General features: G+C 34.0%; 2 protein-coding genes across 3 annotated transcripts; both read right to left on the minus strand.

The window, feature by feature from the left end:
- Nucleotides 1-805: 805 nt before the first annotated feature.
- On the minus strand, nt 806-11,912 carry LOC145939692 (uncharacterized). Of its 2 annotated transcripts, none has more exons than XM_083044186.1 (7): nt 11,673-11,912; nt 6,896-7,054; nt 5,054-5,164; nt 4,440-4,740; nt 3,949-4,178; nt 1,644-1,784; nt 806-1,352 (listed from the first exon to the last, which is right to left on the minus strand). In XM_083044186.1, exons 2-7 carry the CDS (start codon nt 7,013-7,015, stop codon nt 1,257-1,259), a joined length of 999 nt encoding a protein of 332 aa, XP_082900312.1. In that variant the 5' UTR covers nt 7,016-7,054; nt 11,673-11,912; the 3' UTR covers nt 806-1,256. The 2 variants fall into 2 exon arrangements, with proteins under 2 accessions (XP_082900312.1, XP_082900311.1); XM_083044185.1 differs by lacking the exon at nt 11,673-11,912 and adding an exon at nt 7,815-7,947 and having other exon boundaries at nt 809-1,352.
- A 6,351-nt stretch (nt 11,913-18,263) lies between these two features.
- On the minus strand, nt 18,264-23,309 carry LOC145939306 (uncharacterized). The gene is made up of 10 exons (XM_083043539.1): nt 22,041-23,309; nt 20,957-21,016; nt 20,739-20,837; nt 20,458-20,526; nt 20,314-20,379; nt 20,113-20,235; nt 19,930-19,989; nt 19,745-19,813; nt 19,371-19,595; nt 18,264-18,982 (listed from the first exon to the last, which is right to left on the minus strand). Exons 1-10 carry the CDS (start codon nt 23,307-23,309, stop codon nt 18,665-18,667), a joined length of 2,358 nt encoding a protein of 785 aa, XP_082899665.1. The 3' UTR covers nt 18,264-18,664.
- Nucleotides 23,310-26,036: the final 2,727 nt, after the last annotated feature.

The following is a 26,036-nucleotide window of genomic DNA, read 5'->3' on the forward strand; positions in this document are numbered from 1 at the left end:
TTGTTCCGACGTGCACCGGAATAAGCGTGAAAAATGACAGATAGATAAAAATGCCTAAAATTCTCAGCACAAAATAAATCATCAAACACATGCTTCTTTCTGGCGTATGGTACATATTATTGGTGCACGTCTAATAATTAATTTTCCAGTACAATGAGGTATTATCGAGAAAATGTAAATGTTGTTGAATTAAAAAACGGAGATATTTTAATTTAATATTTTATTTTTAAGAGAAAATTATCTTTATTGCACTTGATAAGCTGGAACGAGGAGCGCAATTTCCGCAGGCTGTTGCATCTGCTAAGAACATCCTCGTACATGAGCGGCAAAATGTTACATGGTCGAGATGTTGCCTGGTAAGACACCCTGACCGTTTGATCTTGTATAAGAAATATATCCAAGTATATCGCATAATTGTGTGAATAATAAATCATCGAATGGTCTCTCAGGTGATCAAACTCATATTATTAACGTAGAACTTCTTATTGCGATTTGCTTATTGCCTAATAAACCGGTTTTGATAAATATGAGATTTCCATTTTGCCATACAAATAGGTATCTTAAGCAATATGTTGTCAAATGAAATAAAAAGTCTACGCAATTATATTTTTAATTTATGCGAATCAATAGATTATGGCAATACGTATTAAATTACGAAGTAATGTACATATTATATGTATATCAGGGGAATTTTCGAAAAATTTTTCACAACCATAATTATATAGAATTAATTTTATGGGATGTAAACTAATTTGATTATTGCTCTTTCTCCTACTTTCTTATTTTATCGTATTTAGAATTTTATTATTACATGCTATTTAATTAAAATCTGACTAAATTGTTTCAAAAATAATTTTTACTTATACAATATGTTCTTAATCATTAAAAACTTGTCTGTCACTTACGGCGCCAATTTTTTGGTCATACAGAAAAAATTTAATTTATTATTCGATTGAATAACGATCATGGAAGAATAATAGATAAAAAAATAAGGCAAAAATATGGCGTCATAAATAATAGTTGTGTAACACGACAGCGAAAAAATATCCTACCAAGAACACAATATTTTAAGTCGTATATGCCATTTAACAAAATGGGATTTAAAATCTTTCAAGACTCTAAACAAGCTCGACAAGTTCTTGTCAACGGTATTATTTAAGAAATATGTGGAACTTGCTGAATGTTTCTTGACGAAACAATAATTATTGAGCAATTTAGTCGTAATAGTACAATAATCCCTAGGGAAATGAGATGTCTCAGTTCTGATCCGATGGTAAACCCTTTATAGCGAAAGAACCGCGGAAAAACGGCTTGAAGACCTCTAGGACCGTCTGTGTTCGGCGAGCCGAATTCTGAAATGTGGGAACAATTCAACTGTTAAGGACAAGAGAGATCAATAAATGATTCGTATGCGCGGAAGTTAATAATTTCCTGTTTTTGTCGAGAGAGCGGATATAGAGCTCGTTTTTTTTTTTCATATATTCTGAGTAAAGGGTAACTTGAATATGTTAATCGTTTGAGCGCGATTGAATTAAAAAAACACAATCATCACAAAACTATATGATTAGATTCTTGCGTCAACAGAAACCATTATCGTATTTTTTACTAGGTGTCGCTTTAATTAACATATACGCGATACTTACTAGGATTAGGCTGTTAAGAATTTTGCTAATATTAGTTACTATGGTGAAACCAGCGCCAAAGGCTCTTGATGGTATATCCAAGGACACCTTAGCCCTATCGAAGACGGGTGTATCATCCGTGGTAGTAGTAATAGGCACCTTCTGCACATAAATGCACGATATGAAATGAGATTTATTCAATTTTCTTTCGTCACACTACTTGATCACATATTTCATCATCGTTTGAAAGCAGTATAAAAAGTATCACGTGGAAAAATTATAAAACTTAAAGATTTTATATAAAAGCATGTATGGGTATCCATTCTTTGTAATTTCTTTGATTTCTAATGATTCGAATAAATATGAAGGAAAAGAGGAACGATTCTTTGAGACGAGAATCACTATTTTTACAACTCTATATTTACTATAATTTTATTTCGCGCGGATATATTTTATTTGTATTTATTTAAATACAAATGTACAAAATAAAAGTTTTGTATGATTAAACATAGGATTTATATATTTATTTGAAAAATTTGTGTACTCCTACAAAAATATATTTGTATAAAATATTTGTATGAATAATACTTTAAAAAGATAGAGAAAAGGTAATAAAAAAAATTACATTCTTAATTTTAATTATAAGCTTAATCTCTTATTAATGTATTTTAAAAATATAATAAATTAAAAAAATTAGAATGATTGTCCGTACAAATAAATTCTAAGATATAAAGATGCAACAAGGATGTGGGAAAGAGGATATATTGGACTTCGTGATACTCTATAATAAATTTATCACAAATAATAGACAAAAATATAATTATAAGTTTATTTTTGACATTAGCATCATCAGCATCATCATCATCATCATCATCCTCAATATTAGCTTTACGTGTTATAGAGCATTTTTGGATGCGCTATTTACATCATTTACACAATTCACTAGTTCGTCTCGCTTAGAGGCTACTGTTAAATTATTTACAACTTTTATGATGGCAAGTCGATTCATGCTAGCTCATCTGTAATGTTAGAATACAGCGCAGCCCCATGATTCAACCGGAAGCGTCGATTCGTCCAGGAGAGCGTTTCCTTTTTTTTTGCAGAATTTTTTTTCTTTCTTTCCCTTTTATATATTTTGTTCGGGCGCTCTAAGTATAGACTTTTTACAGGAGGAAGGACTTCTAGAGCGAGAGAAAGAGGAGGAAGAGAGATCCTGCCAATTATCAGCCCAACTAGAAACAAAAATTCCACACATTCCATATTAAATGGAACGCTTATATTCATCCATGCGAAAAATCTGTCCGTCCCCTTCTCCGTTTTGATGTGCTAACTCCGCTTTTAACGTCCTGTTTAACGTTTGTTCGTCACTCTGTGTTTTTTTCCCCAAGGATATGTCTTCTCTCAAGCGTTCCCTGCTGCTCCGCCGGTCCAGGCGTACAAAAAGTCCGCAGTCCAAAATTCCCATTTTCGCATCCCATCGGCCCGCTTTTATCCCGCTTGCTTTTAAACCGCTTGCGGAGGCGTGTAATCGTACTGTTTATGCACAATACTTAATTTTAATCGCAGACATAGTTTGCGGTTATTGGAAGATCTCGTCTCGTAAAGATGCCTTCCAAGATTATATAAGGGAGTTTTACCTTAATCAGCAACGTTGATTAGTCGCATAGTTGGAAATTTAATGAAGCATCACCGGTGAACCAGGTTCTTTATTACTTTCGATTGTTATTCGCTGTGTTTATATAGCAGCAATAGTAACAGAATTTTTTTTCAGGGTACAGAGAGAGAGAGAAAGAAAAAGACCAAAGTAGACAGAACGTAGAGATACGTTCGAATTATATTGTTATTAAATAAGTTAAGATTCCATTGGAATTATATAGCAGCTTTGTGTTAAACGTATCGTATTATTTTAACGTGAAATGAAAAAAAATAGAAGAATATTAAAAATAGAATTACACATGCAAGCTGAAAAGTATTGATAAATAATAAATAAAAAATTACATACAAAAATTATTTGCACTTTTACACAACATGCACTTATGTATTTTCACTTGTAGCGCGGAAGTTAATCGTTGTCACTTGCAAAAACAGTTACCCATCGTCCAAGTTTGTTTAATGAGATTCGTTAAAAAAAACTGTTATATTCCGTTTATTAAAAGTAGCGAACTACTTTCTCTTACGAGAAGATATATTTCAGAGTCCCTCCCCGGGCAGAGACAGCTTGCATTACATGTCAGACACAGAGCAGGCGACATGTGTGAGACTTAAAGAGTAGAAGAAAAAAAGTCATAATTTAGAGAAGGGTGAAATGAGCTCATTGCGATCGTACCCCTGCCAAATTGGCGAAGGCTCCGACTCCAGCTCCGGCCTGAGCACCACCAGAGCTCGTGTTGCTTACGCCGGAAGTGGTCTGGCCTCCTCCCGCTCCTCCGCTGAGACCACCGCTTAAACCGCCTAAACTGCCACTAGTTTGGCTTACGCTCGACAAAAGGCCGATTCCTTGGGTCAGGAGAGTGCCGAGAAAAGCAGATCCGCCGGGAGCCGATCCGCCACCACCTCCTATATTTTTTTAGCGAAACGATTGAATAATCTGACAGATAAACGCAAACACACGGTTGTTTGTTTAAAAAAATGTGTATATATCAATGGCGAAACACACAGTAATTATAAAGTACTTTGGAAGGTAGAAAAATAATTCTTATTTAATTATTTATGAAAGAAAGAAATTAGAGAGAGCATTTTCTCCATTAGTTTTACGTACCTCTATCAGAATCGGTGTAAATTAACAAGAGAACTTCTCGTATCTTATTTTGTACATACCTGCACTTCCACCTCCACCTCCACCAGAAAGACCACCGGAAAGTGAGCTTAGAGGCGCGATTTTCGAGACAAGTGCATTCGTCAAACCAGCCGAAGCTCCTGAGAAGAGCGTCGACGCGCCGTTTATAATCGGTCCTATGCTGCTTGACGCGGCCTGAATCTTCTTGGACACCAAACCATTGAGAAACTCTGACGTGCGCGATTTGGTAGGATCAATTCCGTAAATGGCGTTTTTCGCTTTGTTCGACTCGTCGAGAGCGTCGAGCGCTCTTATTTTTGAGTCCAATAAGGAGTCCACTTTCTAGAGAAATATGCATTTATCAAAGAAGAGAAAAAAATTGACGGTCTCTATAATATCTCTGCATTACATTCAACGTCTCTCGATGTACATGTTTTTATTTGTAACAGATTCTTATTTCAGATTCGCGGTTTTTTTAATTATTCATACAATTAATAAAAATATAAAAATATTAATTATATAAATTTATATTAAATTATACGAAATTTATATTAAATTATAAAAATATTTATTAAATATTAATTACTTTGATGAGATTTGTTAAATGTAAGAGAAGAGATTTATTTTTAAAAGTTTGCTAATTATTAATTCTTACGCCAAACACGAAGTTGAGGATGCCATTCTTTACTCCAAGCACAAGACCAATCTTTCTCTTATCCCTATCGCTCCTTTCGCCATCGGCTTCGTCGGCTTCGATTACGTAGACCTATATAAAATTAAATTTCTTTAAGTTTTTTTAAAATAACAGAAATAATCTAAAAATAAGACATACAGATTGGAGGTAAAATTCATAATTAATAACAGGCGGAAAGAAAAAAAATCGAAGATGAGATGTATATTATTGCGGGAAAACGTTTTCTCCACGATGAATTTTATCGACTCACTGTGACTTTTATTTATCAATCAAGTATTTCGCGTTTAGTTACATCAACGCTGTTGAAATCACCTTCTCTTTAAATATTTGCATTTATATTTTTATACGAGTTTTTAGATAAAGATTTCCAAATTACTGAAACACTATATAAAATTATGTAAAATTAAAAAAAATTATTATTATACAATTACGTCTCGCACGCGCGATATTTACATTATTGTTAAATCCTATAATTTCGTACACAATTCTGATCATTATGCAACGCTGCTTTCATTTTAGGCGAGCGAGATCGACACGTAAGTGCCGCACTGTGTTGTTCTAGCGGAATCGCATTGCGATTATATTAATATGCGTGCTCATCAGCTTGGAAGACGATATTTCGTTGCTCGTTATGGACGATACGCGTACGTACCACGTGCGTGCTGCGGAAATTTCGTTACACGCGTGTCCATCCATTTCCTACATGTTAAGTTCGTAAAAGCAGCGCCAACCACTTTCACTCTTGACTCGTTCTCGAGATCATGTGTGTCTGTCGATCTCTTTCGTCTCAGTCTTTTTCATATACATCTGTCTGCTTTTTCCAATTTTTTCTCTCATTTACCGTGTAGCACATTTAGTTTTAACATGATGCGCTCGAAATAGAATACATTTTCCTTCCGATATAATTCGTATTACAACGACGAGTAATTTCATTTTAGAAAAGCTCATTTTTTACGATTAAGAAAAACATTAATAATTTTAAATTTTTAAAAATCTCGTATAAAGTTATAATTATAATTTATTTTCATCTCTCTTTCTAATAAAAAGAAAGGAGAGACACAAGATGAAAAATATATATAAGACTTTCCCCTAAATAAATCTAAAAGAGAAATATTTATATATGATTTTTGTGTACACTAAAAATTCTTTATTTATCAATTGCATTCTATGTAAACAGTTCACGCGAATTATCGAGTTAGCAATTTTTACGATATTTACTTTCACTTTGGTCGCTTTACATTTGCCTTTTTATTCTCTATAGCAATATGTTTGGAGCTGTCCGCGTTTTAGGTCGAGTGAAGGTATCGCATTCATTTGGCACGTTGCTTAAAAGGGGGAAAGAAAATGAAAGGACAGCTTTAAGCGACACGCTGCCGCTTGTCAAATTCTTGTCAATCATATATTAAAGAAGCGCGACTTCCCCGTGTCGGAGATTCGATTGCGCTTTCATTTCGTGTATCAATTTCCTGAGAACCTCCGAGGACACACGACGTAATGATCATAAATTCCCAACGCGAGAGATCGATTAATAGTTTTTTGTGCATACACACACACACACACACAAGTATTTCAGCATTTAAATTACATTATTGAAGTACGATGTGCAACTGCATGATTGCAACTCTTTTTGAATTTTATTCTTTTACTTTCTAAGACGATTCAAGGTAACTCGTCCCATCTTCTGATAAATCTCTCGATACACGACTAGAAATAGCTTTATGTATAACATACTTGAACATGCAAAGTGGCACAAGTCGCTTTCAGGCTCTTTAAAGAGAAGAAACAAAATGCAAGACTACTTACTTCGTTCAATGGACTGAGATCTTCCTCGGATGGCTTTTCCACATCTCTCTTGACAATAGGACTGCAACTGACAATGGCAATGGCCAAGAACAGTCCGCAAAATGTGCAGACTACCCGCATTATGTCTTTCTCACTTGGTCGATTTGTGTTTTATTTATTCTGTGTAAATAAGAAGATGTTTCACAAGGCGGTATGTACATAAAATTCCTGGCAATAAAATTGAAAGTTAATTTTAAATGTCGAGTGAAAGGAGATGCTTCATATATAAACTTAATAATAAAGTAAACAATAATAAAAAAGTTAATCTAAAAACTGATTTTTAACCAAACTGATCCAATTTCATGAACAATAAATAATTAGTCAATATTCATAATAATTGTATTCGATAAATGTAAAAAAAATTATATACAAGTAAATATTACTGTATAAAGTTGATATATACAAATCAAATACTTTTGAAAGATTGGCATTTTCTTCAAAAGTTTCACATAGCGTAATAGCGTAAAAAAAAACATTATTCCCAGTCTAATTTGGCTCTTATAATAGTCAGAAAAAAGAAACCGCAGAAAATAAGGAACGAATAAATGACTAACTAAAAATAAATTCAGGAGTAAAGGCCTTAGTAATAAGCAGCTGTCAAAATCAGCTGATTGTCAAATTACAGGCGTAAAATAGTTGATTGAGTAATGAATCGCAAATTGTAAGAACAAATAAGTAATTAGCTGGTAAAATAATCGCGCACAAATATGACAGAATTAGTAGAGACAATTAATAAATAAAATTAATTTATTATAGAGCAACTCAATTCGTTCGAATCAATAAAATTTCTTTTAACGCGTATAAAAATTAAAAAAAATCAACAAAATCTTAACGAGCGTGTCACGTGGCCGATCAAAGCGAATGAATTGCGTGAACTTACGAGTGCCGGTGCGACGAGTGCGTGCGTGCGTGCGAGCGAGCGATCGAGCGAGCGAGCAGTTGTGTACCTGGCGGAGCGCGAGGCTCGTTTGAGGACCACAGTGAAGGAGGTCCCGATGTCTTACGGAGTCCGAAGGGGAACGAAGGCGAGCATGTGTGCCCCTTCGGAATCGAGAATCGCGAGAACCTCGCCTCCTGCAGGCAGGTGGGGCGCCCTCACTTTGTTAGCGAAACCCGTTCAGCCAGAAGACGTTATCCAGATCGCTCTTCGCAATCGGATATCCTCCCTCGTTTATTTCTCTTAACACCCCTCGGATTGGCACATCGTAAAGCTCGTAAATTATTATCGAAGCACGCGCATAAAGTCACAGTGCATAAAGTGCTCAGAAGTTATTTCGTCGCTTTCTTATCCGCCAAGGAAAATATCCGCGATGATGAAAAACGCGATTTGTTTTTATGAAATCACAATCTAAACTAAAGACTTCGACAATTAGATTTTTTACAAAATACTCCGCTCTCTTTTGCACATATTTTTGAAATTATTGCATCGGTATATTATTTAGCAACCAATTTCAGCGTCATGCTTCGCGCGTAAGCAACAATTAACTTTGAGAAATCGGAAAAGTTTACTTATCCATATGTTATGTGATATCATCTCTTTCCAAGGCAATAGAAAAAATAGATATAAAAGAGTCATTAAATGTAAATGTGGGAGCTACGTAACCTACTTCAGTATTGTTCAATATTTATCATTTTTTTATCATCTCGCAAATAGCAGATAATATAACAGTTTCAACAGAATGTACGGCCTCCTAAAATAATTAGACGATTTGAGTTTAACAACTTGAGAAAGAATTAATTAAAATCATCTTTCATGTATAATTTTTATAATTTTTTTTCAATTGTATACATACACACACAATACACGCGAGAGTTTGCATCTGTAATATACGTATTAAGACTATATTATTGCGTGATTTTAAAGCTTAGCAACTTGCGTTCAAACTCTCGCTTTCTCAACTCATTTTAAGATTATCTCATACAAAATTGCAAATCGTCACACTAGCTTATGTAATGGATAGTTTCTCCAAAGTGGACCATTCATCTTCGTTATTTTATAGAAAAACGCCAGGCACGTGGCGGAACTATAAATAATAGTCTGTTTGAACGATAACGAGTCACGATATTTGCATCGTATATAATATTTGATAACCCACCGGCAGAATTTAGGAGAAATGTTTATTTCAGGAAAACTATGCTTATATTTTTCACATTAATTTATATTAATATTCTCTTTACTTTTACAATTGCTAATCATCATTATGCAAAATATAAAACATATTTATAATTATTGCACTCACTCGAGACAATCCTAAGAGTTAATTAAAACGAACTCTCCTTCCATCTTGACCATCATTTTGAAAGAGTACTATTCTGACCTCAAAACACTTATGTAATAATTTATTTAAGTTAGTCATTAAACACTTCATGTTTCTTGCAGCTATCTTTTCTTTTCAATTATTCTCATGAGGAAGAAAATTTAAATATATAAAAATTCGCATATATTGCATGTGTGTGTATATTGTTATAATTTCTAATAACAATTTTTTAGCTACTTAATATTTATCTCACGTTAAATATTCTTCGAAATATTATTCATGTATAGTATGGAAAAAAAAGAAATAACTTTGATAATACTTATATTTTCACATAAAGTCATTATTTTGATATTCCAAACTTAATATTGCAAATAAACTTTTTAGAATCAGTGCATGTTATTTTTGCAATTCTTTGAGTACAATTTGAAGAATAATTGAGTAATACCAAAAACTCAAGATTTCGAAATCTTATACATGGGTTTGTCTAAAAAAAAAAGCATTAAGGACGCTTATACTGCGAAGAATTTAAAGGCACATATCTTTTGAATGCATTCTGCAATGCTTTATTGCACCGTAATTGATTTAAAATGACTACAAACTATTCTACGCACGGTTTCTAGTATCGATAGTCTATTACTTTTTTTAAAGACAGTTGCTCAACAGAATCTATTCCTCGCCATTTAAACTTGTCATTTCTATGCGCGACACGATGATAAAATCAGGTCTTTTAAAATTACAAGGATTACAAGAATCTAATTTTGTTTCTAAAAAGTTATAAATGTCAAAATGATTTAGCTTCAAATGTTAAAGAGAGAATCATTACAAAAATTTAAATTTTATATTATAAATTTACATTCAGATGGACTCTAATATAATTACACATAAAATTAATATCCAATAAATAAAAAAGATAGAAGATAAATAATAATAATTTATAATATAATAAAATAATTTTTGTAAATCGTTACAAAAATTTAAATTATATATAACAAATTTGCATTCAGATAGGCTCTAATATTACACGTGAAATCAATATTCATCCAATAAATCAAAAAGATAGAAGATAAATAATAATAATTTATAATAATTTGTAATAAAATAATTATTGTCAACCAACTGAGGGAGAAGTGTCAACGGGCTGTCTGAATAATTCGAATATCCGATTAAACTCGACTATTTTAAACATTGGCTCTCTGTACGCGTCTAAGTAAGTAGTAAAGCTATTCATGGGTCAGACTGGACGATCACTCTCGTGATGTGGCGCCGTGCAGCGATCACGCGCGTAGACGCATGCGGCATCTCAACCGCGAAGAAACGGCCAAGTGACTTTCCAATGAAAGAGAGAGTAACGCACTTCGGTAATTCTCCTACAGGAGGAAAAATAAAAAGAGGTGCAAAATCCCGCGCGAACCCGGACCCGCCGTGTCCGGGTTTACGTAAGTCACGCGGACGCCTGACTCATTTCCCAAAAGTGGGTCGAAATCGTATAAATGAACGCATTTATGTAATTTTTTAATTCTTATTATGTAATTTTATTCGGTTCCTTTCTTCTTAAAAATTTTATATTCAATATTTTTCATTGTGATGGTACTTTATAAAAATTGCAGACAGAAATAATCGTCAAAAAATAGAAATAAAAAAAAAATAGAAAAAAAAATCATAATATAATTTCTTTATATATAGGTATATATATATATATATACACAATATATTTAAAAAATATATATACATACATAAAAGCAACTTACCTTTCCTAGATCCGTGATAAGAGCCAAGAAATACGATTACGATAGGATTAGATACATATTAAGTAACAATCATTCCAATCATGTATAAATAGAACGTATAAATAGAAAATATATCGCATACAATAACAATAATATGTACATATTTTAAAAGCAATGTCATGTGGTAATTATATTTATTTATGCTGCATGCATTTATTGCGTTTAACTTTATGGTCTATCTGCAATAATGGAGAGTGCACAGCAAAAATTATAAACGTTTTAAGAATATATGATTCTATGGGAAAATGTTAAGTACATATGAATATTGACTTTCCTGATGTTCTCTCTGTGACATGTTTGTGTTATTCCTTTTGATTATATATAACGATAAATATGCAATATTTAACGCGAGGCTTAATGTTTCTCTCGATGGCTGCGCAGATTTCTAATTTTCACTCACCTTTTATTAAGCAATAACGATAATTTATATTTGTTTACCCAATTGGCTAAGAAAACTCGCTGAATCGTAAGTTTGAAAAATATAGATAAAGTATATAAAATATAAGTACATAAAATAAAAATGCGTCCTTTAACACGTCTATGCAGCGAAATTGAATTTAAGTAATACCGTCGTAAAAGGTGACATTAATGGCATCATTATCATAAAAGCGTTTAGAAAAATCTCTGATTAATTTCCACCAATTATTTCAATATAATCGCCAATCAATTCATCTCGCGCTTCACATTTACTACCTTCTCTCTTCGTTCCGCAGAGCTGCCTCTTCCTCCGCCTCGTAATCAGCTGGGTCTTCGACCTCAGAAAAAACCGCAAGGTACACTCGTCAGGCAACGAACTATCGCAATGGTTCACCAGTGTCAGGTGACGCGCACCATTCGAAGATGTTACTCGCGATCACTCGCGCAACCGCGACCTTTGCCGGGAACGTCCTCTCGACCATCGATCGATCGATCGATCGATCGATCGCGAAGAGAGCCAAGGCGGTTCTCGCGCACTCTCGTCGTGGGAGGAACTCCCGAAAGAGGAGTTTGTGCTCGCAGCGCGGCGGATAGATCGAGACTTTTACGCGCCGGAATAGAAGAAGGCGAGGAGGCGGCCAGACGGCGTTCGTGAAGAAAGTCGGGGAAATTGGCCGCTCTATACGAAGCAACACGTCACCATGGCTGGCGGCGCGAATGACCGATGACGACGACGACGGTGAGTGAAGAAATTTGCAGCAGCCACATCGCTGGCGTCAACTCGCGTGACGCTCGCGTGTGTGACAGGTTTCAATATGACAGATCCAATTAGCACCTCAACCGGAACTTGGCGCGAAATATAATTATCTGGGATTTCCGCTGAATAATCCCGCGTTTGTCTGATAGTGATGACTCAATTTAACGAGGTAGAGACACGTCGTATTTGGAAAATACCGAGTAAAAGAGTATAAAGTATGTAGAAGATTATCTTAAGATAATATATCTCTTTACATTTGTGCAATGCAATATTTATATAGTATACAATATATAATATTTACATGGATTAATACAACATTTATGAGGTAGGGTACAAATCATGTTCGAAAAATACCGAATGAAAGAGTCTAAGGTAAGTATAAGTTAAGTAAAAAGTATAAGGTGAAGATTATCTTAAGAAGAGATACATCTTATTTACACTTGTGCAATGCAATATTTATACATTGTACAATATATAATATATACTTGTGTTAACATCATTTAAATCACATATCATCTGTCATCTTAAAGCTGTTGCATTTATTCTCATTGAATCGTATTAAAACACTTTAGAAAGAAATCCTTTATATTTAATTATTATTTTTCATTGCGCCATAATAGATATTCAGGTATTCCCTGAAAGTATTCTTACGTATTTATACCAATAATTTATTTCTCTTCGATCGGTGTTACGTAATGTAATACATGACGCGTGTTCAAATCGTTCGCACATTTGTTCGCGAACGATGACGCTGTGTTGTTCAATCGCAGCCGTGTAACCCGAATAAATATATCGTTCTCTTTACTTTCTCCGACCCGAGCTCCGTCTATAAAACTTCCTCTACTGCTGCTGTTGCCAACCATATCGAGCACATGCACTAAGAAAATTTATTATAATGGGCACGCGACATGTTTCGTATCGTCGATGAGAGTAAAAGTTGATCATGTTTTAATCTCGCGACGCGTTTATCTTTATTCCCTTCCGTCAGCTTTTTTATCGTCTCAATATAAAAATTCGATCAATTATTCCCAGCCTTTAATACATTATATTATAAAATATATAATACATATATTATTATTAAATTAATATATATATAATTTAAATTAATTAAATTAATTAATATTTAATTTATATATGTATATCATATATTAATATATATTAATAAATTAATATATATTAATATACATTATTTTCATTAAATAATATATAAGCTGAGAGAAGAGCTAAGTTTTCGTTCCGGAAGTTTATTTCGTAATCACATCTGAACATTATAAAAGAGGTGAGAGTACGTGATGGAGATTCAATCTCTCGTCTATTTTCTACAGCGTGCAAGAAAGGAGCACGTATATATAATCGGTAAGAGATAATACCTAAAGTGCGCAATGTAAATAATGACAGGTCTGATCGGATCAGATTTAGATCATCATGCTGTTGTATAGAAACCTACCATACTTGCGCAATCTAAATCGATATATCTACTGTTTTGTAACAGGCAATAATTCAATAATGCTCTGTACACAACACACTTCTACATATGTATTATCGTAAAATTGCACTGATCTTGGATCGAGGAGATAAAAAGTAGCTTTTGTGATTAATAATTAATTATTATTTAAAATTTAAACCGATATTTAAAATTATAATACAACAATTGTATACATTTTCAAGCAATAATGTCTTTATATCACATCGTAATTTAGAAACCGTGAGCATTTATGAGTACAAAAGGTTAAAGGATTTATTTCAGATAATGATACATCGATTATATCATAAATATTAGTGATTGCGAGATAGAGAACACCATTTAATCTATATTTCGCTACGTAAAAATTAATTCTTTACTAACACGATAATTTGCAAAATGTCAGAAAGAGAGTGTGCCATATTTCAACGCTGACTTTCGTGTAAATTATACTTTTATCGTTGTATCTCTTTCGTAAAAAAATAGTCATGATATCGTGTTCGCCCGTCTCGATGCAAGGCAGTGATGATGCAAAACAAAATAGCGCTGCAATATCCTTTGATAATTATTCTTGGAAGGTGCAACGGTTCCTTAACCGTAACAATGACATTCTGTACAAGTCAATTCCATCAAAATTGCGTGTAAATGCACGAGATTTGAAATGGAACGAGGTGGATCTATCTTTGTTTAATTGCGTCCGTTCCAGTTCACGTTTCGCAAGACATAGTTGTTCGTAATCCAGTGAATCCTTTCGGATGACGTGACAAGATTTCTCGCAATAAACTTAGTTGCTAAATACAATTCGGTGTAAATAAAAGAAATCACGTTTATTTTTTTGTCGAAGAACTGAAAAAACAAATTTATTGCAATTTTGAAAAATACATGATACATTGTGTAGGCCGTAGGCCATCACGCATTGATAAAATAAGATCTCTGTCACCACATAATTTTATATGTGCATTGTACACATAATTTGCGATTATGATTACTGATGAATATATGTATACGGCGAGATAATGAGTTACATTTCCTTCATATCTCTTTTTTTGGATTCTATGTGGATTCTAGACCACGGTGATCTACTTGGGAATCTCTTGGGCAAGAATGTTTGAGTCGCATCGCAATGGAGGTCGCGATCTGTGATCTATTTGCTCCAGATATATATATATATAGTTGTACACATCTAGCGTATTATGCAGAATTTTGTAATTGACGCTTGAAGCAAATTGCGCGATTAAAGAAAATTAATAACGCAGATATGATGCGTTATCAATGTAATCGCGCAATTTGCTAATAGATTATCGATTGTAAGAGACAGAATAATTAGAATAATGAAAGATTTACTCGAATACATTTCTTACATTTCTTGCAACACGCAGAGCGCGAGAGAAATGGATATATCGATATTCTGCTCAGCCAATAAACTCTTTCGTTTCACTCTTAATTGCACGTTGTGTCAACGACCTGTGATGACGACGATGAGAAAGTAGATCTCGATTTAATTTTATATACGCGTAAAATGACCTGTGCCGTGTGATGTAAGCTTTAATATTAATTTGAAACAGATGTGAGCCAATTGATTGACATTTATTTATTTCGAATTATTTGCGTTTGCGAAAGGAAATCGCCGATGGGGGAATGCATATATGATTTCCATAGAATGCTACGATTAAAAAAAAATAATATACATAAGAAATTTATATACATTAATAAAAATTCATATATTCGAAAGAGAATAAACATTAATCTTTATAATAACATATGTCTCGTGTCCTTCGATTGCATATCATTGAAATAATCGACGATCAGAGATATTGCATAATGCGAATGATAGAGCGTGCATGTATGCTATTACAAGGAGTGTCTGCCAGTCGTGAAGCACATGAGGGTCAACTAACGACCTCGAGTCTACGAAAAGTTTCACTTTCTTTAGCGGTAGAAAGTGACTGTGGCCTTCAAAGTTAATCTATGATCTGCAGACGATTGTCAGTATTCTCTTTATGTGCTTAACATTTTTTTTAAACTAACAAAGTGTAAAAAAAACTGCTTTTTCTTATTTAAATAAATTTTTTTGTTCTCATTTTAACTTGTCACCTTGTTCTCTTTCCTTTCTAAAAATATCTTACTACAGTTTGTCTAAAATTCAAAATTAATCCGTGCAGTATAATTTTCAGTATTTTAATATTTAATATTTTTATTATTTTCAATTTTTAATATTTTCTCCAGAAATTGTTGTTCCGTCGAAACTCATTATCATGATTTTTACGGTCTATCAATCTAGGCATATATTATCATAACACGAGAAGTGATACCTACACGCAAGTGGCGCCTAAGCATTAGCGGAAGAGAATCATCTTCCGTACAATGATGGAAGAGGATCCATAGGTCAGACAGTGAAATGTGCTTTCACTTGTGAAACAGCTCGATCGAGAGAATCGCTGCGACGTTTTCATTCTTCGGTACTTTAACAGAACGGGGAATTTAATGGAGAACTTCTCGGCCGGAATCGCGATTTTTTCTCACTCGTTAATCGCGATCGCTTAATTACGCCGACATCCTTGGGAAACATCGAAACCGCTCGGAGCGTGACATTTCATTTTTCGAAAGGTTATTAAAGATAAATGGCAAGATTTCTAATTAATATCGTTATTATATCTCTTTTTATGAGCCGTTTCTTAGTTTACGCAATTAAAAGAAATATTTTTAAAAATCAAAAATCACTACGAAATCGCGATATGCATAATAGTATGAATACTGAAAGAGAAATTATTCGAGAGGAAAATATGAATGACAAAACATTATTTGATATTAATTTATGCCTATCTCTTATTTTATCCTTACACATCAATGTCTCCCGAAAATGATGTCAACGACACGCGTAACATTCAGGAAATGAAAAGTGCGGTCAATCAGGAATTTTCACTTCCGTCGGTGTAACATTTTTCCTAGGGGTCTTTGCCTGATTTATCATTTACATGCAATCGAAGTGAAATCGTTTGGCATGCCAGATGGAGGCGCATCGATTAATAGAGATTCTGCAATTATCGCATGACGCAAGAGAGCGAATCCATGCAAATATAATATTAAACTCTCGTGTCGTTGACTGACAAGATGCTTCGAGGTCCTGCTCCTCGAGAGATCGAGGAACAAAGGCCGAATTCTTCGCGGGAAGAATTTTAGTATCGCGTGGACTTTCACCCGGCCATTCGAAATAAAAAAGAATGTTCGAGATGTCGATTTGTTGGTGCGGGCAATTAAATGTTTTACGTAACATTTATATATAAACCTGCACCCCAGTTATTTGCTCGCGCTTAATTAATTTCACGAGCCATTAAAATAAGGCTCAAAACGCAAGGATGTCAAGCAAGTGTATTTCATCATAAAGTAAAGGATATATCTATACAGAGGGCAGAGAAACCCGAAGAGATATACATATAAACGAGAGCACAAGATGCCGGTTTATGCGAAATTGTGTAAACCTGTCAATTCATAACGACGCTGAGTAAATCGTCTGACCTGTTATACGTAAGAAATGACAGACATAAGTGCCAAGTGAGACGGAGACGAGAAGAGGGGAAATAATTCTGAAGAAACTATGCCCTAGAGTCGTAAAAAAGTCTCATTGAAAGTGTTTCAAGCTATGCAAATTATCAGTTTCGACAGATCCTCTTTGCAGAACGAGTTGAAAATTTCCAATATCGATAGTTTGTTCAAGAAAATACACAGTTTGTCGAGATTGCTGAATTATTCTAATATTATTCTGTTACTGTTAATCGACCGTATCGTCAATAGAAATGAAGAAAGGCGAAGTGACGAGCATCGTTTCCTAGTAAAACAAACTAGACAGTTAATGACATCATTTAGAAATCACGTAACTTACGCGCAATCATACGTCCGGGAATGCATATTATGTATATATCCGGGATATTCATAATATCTATTAACTAGTATTTAAAAAAATGCTACCTATATAATTTCCTCGATTATATGATGCAGCTCATCCAAATCTAATTTATATTTTTACTTTATCAGCCGTATATTTGTCTGTGTTTGTCTCTTTCAGCACTTTGTCACAAGCTTACAGGCTAACAAGAAGCCATAAGAATACTAGATACGCAATTGACTGCCTTCATAAAAGCGAAATGCTCCTTTGTATGTACATCACTTCCGGGTATAAACTCTCACGCATACGTATCGGACACGGTACGCGGTAAAAGAGATGCCGAGTAATGTAAGCAACTGCTGCACGCAAGCAATAAGTTTCCTTAAGTGCATTTTTATATACCTTTATGTATCTCGTGCATGCTCCGGATATAATAAATTGCGAAGATTTTTCCTGCGTGAAAGAGTTATTTATCGTTTTCTTCTCGCTCGATCATAAACATCTCGGTGCTTTCTCTAATTGAAAAATATATTCTAGTTAAAATCAGATTACATTTCAGACTTTTTACCTTTTAATAATAACCATCAACAATAATAATAATAATAATAATAATAACAAATAATAGTAATAATAAATAGAAAATAATTATGATTTCTAGTTATATGACAGAAGAACGTTTTTTATAAATAAATTTTATTATTTACATATATTATATAATATTATTAATAAAAATATAAATTTATATGTATCAAACGAAATCCGCAATATTACAGCAAGTATTAAAACTGGTAACTGGTAATTCGGTCGTTACATTTTACTCTAATTATATACGGAAATGGTAGTTTAAGAGGGGTAAAACGCGAAGAGATTTGACGTGATTTCTGTCCTTGCCCCGTTCAATTATCCTGCGATTATTGTACATTAGCTCTTGTATGTGTCGACCTGTTTCAACGAGTTCATCGTTGCGAAATGACCAGCATTTATCGGCGAAATCACGCGCCGACTTCCCGGAGGTTGTGGCATCTGTGCGGAACGAATGCTTCTGCCAAGAGATTTGAATAACCGAGAGACTGGAAAATACAATTTGAAGCACTTTCACGAAGTATAATGTTAAAAAAATACAACAGTATCGTGGAGAACAATCTCCTTTCCACCGAAATTGCAAGTTAGAAGTAAAATTTCTTTATTTGCTGCCGGCCTCGCCTTCGCGTGAACATCTCGTAAGGAGAGTTCGCTGGAGGCGAAGCGTAAGCAGGCCTCATGGGCGCTTCATAGGGTGGATTTGCCGGTGGACCATATGCGGGAGTCTTAGGTGGCTCCTTGGAAGAGCCTTCCGACGAACTGGCTGACAGACCAGCGCTGCCACTGGACGATGTTCCTGACAGATTTGCGCTGGAGGTCGACGACGTGGCAGACAGCTTCAAGAAGGTGCCGAGGACTTCCTTCAAGATCGCGTTAAACATGTCGTTTCCGTTTGAGGGCGCCTAAGTTGATTAGTGAAATTATTTCGGGCAAAAATATTATTGTTGATTTCTTAGGATTTAATCAAATCAAAATAATTTCTAAAGAATTTAATAAAATCCATAAAAATAGATTGAAAGAGAGATTATGTTTATCTCTATTTCTATTGATTTTTATTAAATTATTTTAAAATTCTTTTAATATATCTGTTTGAATTTATTTTTACTGATTTTATTAAATTCTTTATATTTATTAAATAATTTAATAAAATCAATAAAAAATAGATTTGAAAAAGGTAAAAATAATCTGCTGATGTATTTATTGTAATTATTGTAAGACGCGCGAATTAAGCTTGTGAATATCAATTGATATAAATTTAAAAATCTTAAAAAAATAATTTTGTATGCTTACTTGAGGTTGATAACTGTCAGTATTGCCATAACTGCCATAGGTTGTAGGCGCGTAATATGCGTCCTTTCGATTTCCATAACTTCCATAATTTCCATAACTTCCATAACTTCCTTTTTTAGAACCTGAACCAGCACTAGAACCAGCGCTAGTACCAGCGAGCACCCCTGACACGAGCGAACTTACTAGAGATTTCACGTCTGAATCACCTGCTGAAGCGGCGAGTTCCTAAAATGTGAACACAGAACATTGATCTAGACAATTTAGGGAAAAATTTAACATATATATGTGTACATAGAATGTAGAAGAATATAGAAATGTATCATATATAAATAAATAATCATATAAAAGATATGCCAATTTTTTATGATGCATACTTTACTCAGTTTAGCGGTGATACCGGCAACAAGATTCGAGAATACTGATTGTGCATGTGGTCCCTTCGGCTAAAATAAATTTAAAAAAAGAACAGAGATAAATTATAATGCAAAATTACAATTGGAAAATGTTGCAAAGGTTTATACATACATATACACAATTGTTTCGCTTAATTATTAATTACCTCGCTTAAAGGGCCAGCCACTGATGAAATAATAGATCCCGAATTCTGTTTACCATCGGGCTGAAAATAAAGTTAATCCTATCCGTTTATATCTAGCTTTGGATTTGCATAAAAAATCATGCGACTTTTTGTTCTGCACAATTTTATACGAAATATATATATATATATATATAAAATTCTTACACCACTACTGCTACGACTCAACGGGCCGATCAGAGGCCCCGAAAGAGGCCCTATCAGTGGCGCTATCAGTTGAATGATAGGTCCTAGAATGGCACCAGAATCGCTACCTTGTCCTTCCGGGCCCTGGAGTAAAGAGAATTTAGCGTTCAGCCCTATCAAAAGTTAAGTTAAGTTATATAAAGTCGTTCAATTCAAACTTGCCTCGCTGAGTCTTTGAGAGAGTGGCAGGATAACTCCAGGAATATCAATTCCACCTTCCTCGTTCGGCTAGAAATATTCTTATATAACTAAATATTTACACAGATGATTTTTTAGAATAATATGCATGAGGCATTTTAATCTTACATCAGAGAGTTCCTCGAGAAGAGGAATCGCAGCTTGAAGCACTTCCCTTATGTCAGTCTCGGAATTTGGCTAAAATACAGTACAGATTATTATTCTCGCATATTAAGTATATTTCTGAAATTGTGGTTGCAATGTAATGTGTGCAAATCATTACACACACAAATTGCAATTTTTAAATATAAAAATGCAGTCTTAAATATAAAAAATATGCAATATTCAAAAATATTTCAATGATACAAGTTTGTGTATGTGTGTATGTATGCATGTATGATATATCTTACATCACTAAGGTCTTCGAGAAGCGGTGCAGCTAACGGTAGTAAATCGATTATAGCTTGTATAGATCCGCCCTCTTCTTCTTCTTCCTCGTCATCATCGTCCTGCGAAATAATAATATACATTGGAAGCAGCGTTGGGTATATTGTGTATATTAACAATAATAATTAATAGAATATAGCATTTTTTATAATAAAGAAAAGTGTAAGAAAAGACTATATACATTCAGTTGCTGCGCTTGTTGAGTGTTCGTTTCATTGCTCCCTTCTTGATTAGGCGGCGTCTGAAATAAACGCGCATAATTGCATTTTAATTCATACGATTTTTGTAACAAGCGAATATTTATCACATTAAATACTTTTTTATAAGTGTACGCTAAGAGCGATACGCAAGTAAAAACGAGTTATGCTGTGATTTAAAAGCGTGAAAAAGTTACTTCTCATTAAGTTATTTTTATATCTTATTTTTATATCTCTCTTATATTATTGCATATTTTTATGAATGTGTAATCAATGCAAATTCGTGAATTTCGTCACTATTTCTATATTTATGATAGATTAAAAGAAGAATTTTTGCTGCACCTGGTCCTCGCTTGCGCAATAAGATTACTGACACGTGGGATGTTCTTTCATACATATTTATGCGCTAAAATAGTCATCAGATTGCAAATATCGTGGTTAACCCCAATTGTAAACTACGCGAATTTCACTTTTTTCTTATTATCGCCGTTATTAATCTCTACCGACCAAAAGAATGCCTTTGTACGATGACCCAGTAATGGCTAACTCAGCCACACGTGTAAAATAAAATACAAAATAGCTCTAACGAACGATTTAGCTCCAGGAATATGCGTGCGTTGCAGAATGATTTAATCCCTAAACGCGGATGCAAATGTAAGGGGCTGATACATAAACTTTCACATTTAAGATCCGCTTGTCGTCTTATCGAGCGTAACTATTGATCTCACTTAATTTTTTATAGTATCGTAGTTTCGCAAATATTATTACGACAGTTGCAACTTTGACATAATCCTCGAATCAAAAGCTATTTTAAATATAGCGACATATTTCGTCTTTTCTTTTTTCAAATATATATTTGTATATATTAAATAGTAAATATATATTTATAATATATAATATATAATATATAAAATATAATATATAAAAATATTATATATATATAAATATATATTAAATATAATAAATATTAAATATATATTTAGTGTGTGAGGTATTTTTTTATATCATGATCAAAAAGATTAATTATTTGAAAATCACATGCATTCGAAAATTACGCTGCTTACTCACCTCGTCGAAAGTCACCTGTATCTTCTGTGCGTTCGTACCTTTCAAGATAGAGAGCACAGGAGTCGCGACGTTAATCTCGGTGGTATTCTTCGGCAATTTCCTCAGGATACCCAACATCCTCAACAAATCGCCGAGTACGGTCGATTGTGGTCTTTTCGAATTCTGTACCTTCGCGTTTTTCGTCTTTTTTTCATTCTTCTTCTTCTGTCTATCTTGCTCCTCCTCCTCTTCTTCCTCCTCCTTTTCTTCTTCTTTTTCTTCCTTTTTTACATTCTCGTTCGATTTTTTTCTATTTGTATCTGTATCCACATCATTGAAGATAACGTCGACTTGTCCGGATTCGTTCGTGAGTGTGTAATTTTTTTCGAAATCCTGGTCAAATTGCGAAAACTCGTGAAAGGAATCCCTAGGATGAAACGCAAAATAATCCTTCGGCTGCATATTCAGGACTGTCGTAGCTGCCGGAATCTGGCTGTTGATCGTTATCACCGCTTGAAATGGGAAGGTCAACAGAGGTTCACCTAAACGTGACAGATTCGTCGCTGTCAGTTCATCAGCGATCGGTAACGTTTGTCCTAGCTCATTGTCGAAGGTCTTGAGAATATTCAAAGGACTCTTCGTAGCCTCAAGCTTCCCCGGATTCTTGAAGCCGGAAGTGTTCCGGTACATCGTGATATCGCTGGTTCTCAAGGGCATCGGAAGATACGCCGGCTGTCCCAAGATATCGAAATTCCCGAAGGTGTCGATCTCGCTTTGCGAAAAGAGATTTTCGTAGTTCGCGTGGAAGTTTGCGTTGAAATTCGCGAGATCGGACGGTCCGTTGATATCCGAAGAAGGGAAATTGAAAGGGTCCTGCGGACTGGATGAGGGTGTTTTCATTCCTCCTGCGGGCAACGGATAAGCCATGACTTGTTCATCCCCTCTTTGCATATGGGGTGCCTGGAGTCTTCGCGCCGGATAATTGAGGCCTTGTCGTTTGTCACTGAACGGCGCCTTCTTCATCATCTCTTTTGATTTGATAATTGAGTTGTCCGCCAGAGAGACTCGTTTCTCGGACATCGAGTTCCTCAGGTTAGTCGGCGTGGAATTAATTTTAGATGTCACCAGATTCATCACGTACTTGGACCAGGCTACTAAGTCTTGCTTCGAAGTGATCTTGAGCGGTAGCTGAATCTCCAGAATCCTCGGAGAGGCCGAGAAACCTTGTTCATTTTCACTGGGTGAACGTTTTCGAGATTTGAAGGGCGCCGAAATCGCGAGATCGGACATTATTAAAATTAGAATGCAGTTCGAACGGGATAGTATCCTCGATAATATGAGAAGCATCTTGAAAATATTCTGCTCCGAATGTTATTATTTTGCTCGAGTAGTTTTAAATTTTAGGTATAATTAGCAGGCAATTGTAATATCATGATTTTCAAGAGAAGAAAATATTACATTTTTTAAATTTCTGCCTATTTCCTCGACAACATTCTTTGAACGTGTTTAATGATCTGAAAATAATATAGTTAAATTAAATCTCTCGTAACACCTTTCAAATAATAGCTTGTGATTTCGATCTCACACTTTACTCACTGACCAACAATAATTTACACGTCAGATCAACAGTTTAATTAAGAACTTTGTTTATTTTTTTTATCAAACATTATTAATTTGCTTGAATAGTTTTAGTATAATTAGAAATTGTAATATCATGATTTTCAAGAGAAAAGAAAATAAGATTACATTTATTTTCTACTTATTTCCTCGATTTAATTCTCCGAACGTGTTTAACGATCTGAAAATAATATATTATGTAGTTAAATTAAATCTCTCATAACTTTTTAAATAATATAAATGCACTTGTGACTTTTCGAAATCTCACACTTTATTCACTAAACACTAATTTACACATCAGATCAACAATTTAATTAATAAGTTTGTTCATTTTCTTCTTTATCAAAGACAACTTTTTTTTCAAGATGCACCGCACGGAAGGACACGAGGATGAAGAACTGGACAATTGAATAGGAAAATAGTCGCTTTATAGGCTGGGCCTTAATCAGAGGTCTGTTTTTTTTCCTTGGTCGCGGAAGCGTGCACTTCTTTTTCATGCACCATCGCAGGATATTGGCTCCCGCTAATCATAGTGCATCGGATCGGGGGCGGCTCGCGCTCACTTCCGTCGTTGCGTTTTCTTCGACGAGGTCTTCCTTTCTTTCTCTCTCCGACATTTAGGTAATTATGCGCATATATGCGGACGAGCATGTAATGCGGCGAAACGCACGTGATGACAGGAGCGAGAGCGAACTTTCGTAAAAGAGCGTCCAATTTTGTAATCGTATCATAAATGGCGAAATTTGTTTGCCGGAGGCGGATATTATTACGTTACGTAGAGACGACGGCTTTGATTAAGTATCTAAACCGTCGTTGATGCGCGGAAACTCGAAACGAGTTCGTCGTTTAAGCGTCTTTCTTCCGGGTGGAACAACCTCATCGATATATCGAATACATCGATACGTCGTTGTTTCGCAATACTTAGGCTTCGTTAAGTTGTCGAACTAAACACAACGTCCGGTAACGATCGATTATTTAGCTAGTTTGCATCGTTAGAAATTTTATTATACGTAATAGAACAAATGCGCGCTTTTCGAAATACAATGTCTGATAGATGGCAAATTTTTTTAAAAATTCCATTTTTTTAATTATGTGTATTTTCTTTTTTTTTTACGAAAAATCTGTATTTCCGAATTTTGTCTCGCAAAATAAATAATCCGTCGTGAGGCAGAATAGTATCGAAAAAGTAAAAACTGTGGCAGTAGAGTGAATTTATCTCCGCCGTGACCGTGATCATGATCTTGAAGTTCTGAAGCCGTGAACAATGAGAGAATAAGTCCTAGTAATGAGCGATAGTATCCTGTTTCTCGGAAAGCACAAAGCAAGGACGCCTTCACACCCGCTAATGACAGTTCTCACGTCTAAGTTCTCACGACACCATTGGAAGGTGTCGATCTAGCTAGGGGCGCATGCAAGGTAGAAAAAAAAGAAATCTGAATTAAAGAACACTTTATTACCCGACTTTCTTTGAATAATTAATTCGTGCACTTGATCATATTCAAGATAATTTTTATTGTAATAATATTATTGTTATTATAAAAATTATAAGAAAAATTTTATTTTAATTATAATATTTTAATAATAATATTATAATTTATTAAATAATAAATATATTCGTCTATCTTGTAAAACAGACTTTTTTAAATTTACAAGATTCGATTACATGGAACGAAATTGTCTAAAATGAATTCGATTTCTAATCAAACAAATAATGTTGGAATAATAAAATAAAAATATCTTATTTGTTAAAAGTGGAAATATAATAATTAATAATATATAATAATATTTATATAATCTATAAAAATATTTATAATAAATAATTCACGTGTAATAATTAATTTATGTTATTTTGACAGATATAGAAATTTTAAATGAGGAACAAAACAAAAGAAAGAAAGTTAAAAGACAATATATTCGATGACACAGTATTATAATTATAGGATATATTATTTGCGAAATTTCACAATATAGTGCGCAACAAAAATAAGCGGATGTCAGTAAAATATCAGTTCTGAGTATTTCTTCAATGACAGGAATGATCGGTTACATCTGGTAACCTTTCACTTTTTTCAGCCTTCGAAAAAAGAAGGCCGAAAAGAAAGGTTGGCATAAAATTTGCAGATATCACAGTTACTTTATTTGCATCACAATGTCCATAAAAAGATGCAGTATTACAACATTTGAAAAAATATAATTGCAAAATTTATAATATATACGATATTTAAAAAAAAAAGAAGACTATATTAATGTACATATTTATTCTTTTACATTTTTAGAAGAACAGTGATCATAATTTGTGCACGATAAAATTTTTTGTATTTTTTGCGAAATAATTTTTCTAATATTAAACTGTGAAACCATCACTAAAATAGCAGAAAACGATGACTCGATCATGTGCAA

The sequence above is a fragment of the Prenolepis imparis genome, unplaced genomic scaffold (assembly GCF_030444845.1).
Source record: "Prenolepis imparis isolate NDT839.2.m4 unplaced genomic scaffold, iyPreImpa1.0 SCAF_8, whole genome shotgun sequence".
Classification (NCBI taxonomy): Eukaryota; Metazoa; Arthropoda; class Insecta; order Hymenoptera; family Formicidae; genus Prenolepis; species Prenolepis imparis.

Bases quoted from the DNA above. Each gene is read 5' to 3' on its own strand.
- LOC145939692 (XM_083044186.1), bottom strand. From the start codon at position 7,015: ATGCGGGTAGTCTGCACATTTTGCGGACTGTTCTTGGCCATTGCCATT. The intron at 4,741-5,053 runs GTAAGAATTAAT...ATATTTCTCTAG, and splicing joins TCCTCAACTTCGTGTTTGGC to AAAGTGGACTCCTTATTGGA. The intron at 1,353-1,643 runs GTAAGTATCGCG...CCCACATTTCAG, and splicing joins TTCTTAACAGCCTAATCCTA to AATTCGGCTCGCCGAACACA.
- LOC145939306 (XM_083043539.1), bottom strand. From the start codon at position 23,309: ATGTCCGATCTCGCGATTTCGGCGCCCTTCAAATCTCGAAAACGTTCA. The intron at 21,017-22,040 runs GTGAGTAAGCAG...CGTTTATTTCAG, and splicing joins TACAGGTGACTTTCGACGAG to ACGCCGCCTAATCAAGAAGG. The intron at 20,380-20,457 runs GTAAGATTAAAA...GAATATTTCTAG, and splicing joins TTCTCGAGGAACTCTCTGAT to CCGAACGAGGAAGGTGGAAT.